The following is a 4102-nucleotide window of genomic DNA, read 5'->3' as shown; positions in this document are numbered from 1 at the left end:
AATCTTTCCACCTCAGCCTCCCAAGTGCTGGGATTATAGGCATATGCCACCAGGCCCTGCATAGCCTTTTTTATATTAGCTTCCTACCATGTGGGGAGGTTAACTATAATCATAGAATAGAGTAGTTTTGAGTATTAAATATAATAAAGTGTTAGAAAGGGGTCTAGTACTTAGTAGATTCCAGTTTTTCCTGTTTTTTTAAATTTTTATTTATTTATTTATTTATTTATTTTTGAGACAGGGTTTCCCTGTGTAGTTCAGGTTTACCTTGAACTCATTATGTAGTACAAGTTGGCCTTGGACTCCTAGGAATCATCCTACTTCAACCTGTTGAGTGCTAGAATTACAGGCATACCCCCTGCAACTAGCTCAGTGTCAATTTTTATACTGTTTCTTCAGTGAATCCTCCCAGATCTCTCAATGAAAAGTAGGTTCCCGTAGTCACCGTTTCATCACCATTTTCATTTCTTCACAGCATTTATCAATTTCTGAAATAATTCTAGTTTTCAACTATTTTATACAACAAAATTTATTGTGCACCTATTAGGTGCCAGGCACTTCGCATTTGCTATAGCACTAGATGTTTGTTCCATAAAGGTCAAGTCTTGTGTAGTTTACCAGGGTTCACCGGTTCCTGCTCAGCGGCACAGTAACCAGTACACAGCAGGCGCTTCCCGCAGGGAGGAGCCCCGCCCCTCATGCCTCCCCCTCCCCCCTCTCCAGGAAGTGCGGGGGCTTCAGCCGCCCGGCCTTCCGCAATGCATTCTGGGAAAGCAGCAGCACCAGATCCAAGATGGCGGCCAGCAGGAGGCTGATGAAGGTAAAAGCCATTCTCCGGCGCCGGTCAGGCGGGGGGCGGCGTTCTGGACCTGGGGACCCGCAGCACGCCCGGGACTTTTCCAGGCGCCGTCGCTCGGGCTCCCTTTCTGTTTGGCCCCGCCGTCCCGCCGGGCCGCGTGCGAGCTGAGTGAATTAACGGGGCCATCTAGGCCGCAGCCTGGGCGGGAGCTGCAGGCCGCGCCGGGGCTGCCGCCGGCCCTCCGCCCAACGCGGACGTTCCCGTGACTCTTCTCTCGGGGCCGGGCGGGATCCCCCTTGTCTCGGCGTCCGCGGCCCTGGCGGGGGTCGCCGTGACTACGGCGCTTGGCTGGCAGAGCCTAGGCCGGCGCCGCGGGAAAGGCCTGAGCGCAGAGCCCCGGAACCCCAGTGGGGATCCCGTGCCGCGGAGCTGCCCCACCCTGGGCCGGAGGCCCGGCCTGGTCTGAGGAAGGAAGAAGGCCGGCGGCCGGAGTTAGGTCTGTTTGTTGGTGGGTCGTTTGAAATTGCGCTGAGTCCGAGAAAACTGTCGCCTTGTGACTGCAGAATCACACCGCCGGGAAGTTTCAACTCCAGGAAGGCGTGGGTTCGGCCCCGTTCGCCGCTCGGTTCTCCTTCCTCCTCCCCTTCCCCATCCACCACTTAGTCATCTCGATCTCCTTTCCTTGTCGAAGCAAAGTACCATTTGGGGAGTGGTGGTGAGAGTTGGCTTCTGTCGTTCGAATCAAAACAAGCCAAAGTTTATAAATATAACTTGGTACACGTACTTTGGATCTCAATGCAGCGGGGTGCTTTCTCACTAATTCCCTCCTTTGGTGAGGAATACAGGTGCTAAATTGACTTTCTTCGTTCACTAGTGGATTTGTCGATGTTCTGGGGGTCGTCACTCCAGCCAGCATTTGTGAGTCGTTGATGATATCCAGGCGAGCTGCATCTCTTGTGGAAATAAAGGAACAGGAGCTAGTTCCTGGAATGAGATAGTTGGGGAGTTTGTCCTGGTAGAGCCCTAATTGGTAGAACTAGATATTAATTTTGGAGTTGCAACTGCCGAGCGCTCCTTTTTGAGAACTGCTACAGACATTTAACATTTAACATTATTAAATTTATTTTTGTCCTTTTGAGACAGGGTCTCTCTATGTAGCTCAGACTGGCCTTGAGCTCACTTTGTAGCCAATGCTGGTCTCTGTAAACTTGATGATCCTGTCTCAGCCTACCCAGTGCTGGTATTATAGGCATGTGCCACCACACCCGGCAACAAGGACATTTAACTTTATAAGACTGTAGTGAAAGTAAGTGCAAAAGATCAATCAGCATACTGCATAACCCTTCTTCCTTTTTTCCCCCTCATCTTTTCTACCAGAAACATAACCATTCACCTGGGTGAGGGGGCTGTTATCCATTTATTTGTCTCTCACCAAATGCTGCTATCCATTAAGTATTGTGGATTTAACTTTAAAGATTTTCTGAGTGAATGTCTTGCTTCCTAATCTATTGAAATTACTGTATTCCGCTCACCTTATTCTCTCAGGTACTCTCTTTTGACTACCCTTAGTGGACACCAGAGTTCCTTTTTTTTTTTTCTTTTTGGAAGAGTCTACAAGGTGTTCAGGGTCTCACTACTAGATCGAGCTTGTAGTGATTCTCCTGTTTACAGCCTCCCAAGTGCTGGGATTACCATCACAACCAGTCTTAACCACTGCCCCCACCGCCCCCCCTCGGGGGAGGGGTGGTGGCAGCTCGACCCTGGCAGGCCCTGGGATCAAACCCTTGGCCGCTGTGCCAGCTTGCAGGCGCTTTTTGGCCAGCTCTCAGAGTTCATTTTCTAAAGCGAATATTTAACCTTTTCCCTTTTGTTAGAAAGCTCTATGGTTGTAGTGTTCTCACCAGCCATTTGTAACCTTTTAGGTTGCAAGAACTTTTTTAGGCTGAAAACAGTTCACCTTCTCACTACTCTTACACCTAATCCCAATAGCTACAGTTTTTCCAGTTTTCACTCTGGAACTCAGTGCTTCATATTCACAATCATGTTTAATCCTCCCTTTGAAGTAGACATTACCATCCCTACTTTGTAGTTGAGAAAAGAGAATGCAGAGATTCAATGACTTGCTCCAGGCTACCCAGTAAGGGAGAGTGAGCTATGATCAGTTCTGTGTGACTCCAAAGCAAAGCCTCCTGATGGTACTCATTTGCCGTGCAGTTTCCTGTTACACATTCTGTATGCTTTACCTGGGAAATGCTTTCCTCTCCTTGTCCCTTCTAGGCAAGTCCTAGGTTCAACTCTGATGCCAGCTATACTGTGACTCCTCCAGTCCCTCAGATTGAGTTCCTTTTACCACAGCATTTTCATTGTTTTTCTTTAAGCATTGCCAAAAATCTATTTGTCACAGGCTTGTCTCTCTCTCTCTGTCTCTGTCTCTGTCTCTGTCTCTGTCTCTGTCTCTGTCTCTGTCTCTGTCTCTGTCTCTGTCTCTGTCTCTCTTTTTGAGACGGTCTTGCTTTAATTCAATTCAGGCTGGCCCTGAACTCATCTTATGTGTCACCTAGGCTGGCCTTAGGTGATCCTCCTATCTCAGTCTTCCAAGTACAAAAATTAGTAGGGGTGTGGTCCGACTGCCATGCCCTGCCAGACTTGTCTTTCTCACACTAGGTTGTGAGTTCCTTAAGGTGAGGGATCTTGAGCTAATTCATTCAGGCATCCCCCTAGTCTAGCCCAGTTGATGTAGTTTAGAATCCCTGGGCAGTTGTCTGAGAGGGGATTTATGGTTTTTAAATTGTTTCCAAAAAGTGGAGCTTAGAAAAAATATGTAACTTTAACTGAATTCTTACTAAATGTATAAGATTATTCACATAAGTCCTTTTTTATGTTTTTAGAATCAAAGTTACTGTATTATCATCTTACTATTTTTTTTTCTTTTTTTTTCTTGGCCGGCTCAGCCCACCGTGAGGGTGGGGCTGGTGCGATGTGTGATGCCAGGGGCCAACTGCTTTCCCCTGTACCTGCCTGAGCTTGCCTAAGTAGATGCTTTAGACCACTGAAGTGTCTCACTGACCCTGTTATTATTATTTTTTTAATGTATTTTTTGTTTTTCTGTACAGGGTCTCATGTTTCCAGCCTCCCCAGCACTAGGGTTATAGGCATGTGCCACCATGTCCAGACTCATCACCAGAGCTGGTGCAGCATGTGGTGCCGGGGATCAACCCCCGTCTCTGAGCTTGCCTAAGCAGGTGCTTAGTCTGCTGAGCTATCTCACTGGCCCTATTATTATTATTATTATTATTATTATTA

At 47.7% G+C, this 4102-nt stretch overlaps 1 protein-coding gene across 1 annotated transcript in view; it reads left to right on the top strand.

Moving 5' to 3' along the window:
• The first annotated feature begins 766 nt into the window (after window positions 1-766).
• Ube2l3 (ubiquitin conjugating enzyme E2 L3) overlaps window positions 767-4102 on the top strand; it is a 74829-nt gene continuing 71493 nt past the window's right edge. The window contains exon 1 of the mRNA XM_004627963.2: window positions 767-820. Within this exon, the coding sequence (XP_004628020.1) occupies window positions 794-820 (27 nt within the window). The 5' untranslated portion in view covers window positions 767-793. The remainder of the gene's footprint in view (window positions 821-4102) is intronic.

Source organism: Octodon degus, unplaced genomic scaffold (genome assembly GCF_000260255.1).
Source record: "Octodon degus isolate 3935 unplaced genomic scaffold, OctDeg1.0 scaffold00021, whole genome shotgun sequence".
Classification (NCBI taxonomy): Eukaryota; Metazoa; Chordata; class Mammalia; order Rodentia; family Octodontidae; genus Octodon; species Octodon degus.
Note: the sequence above shows the minus strand (reverse complement) of the source record. Positions and strands in the feature narration are given on the sequence as shown.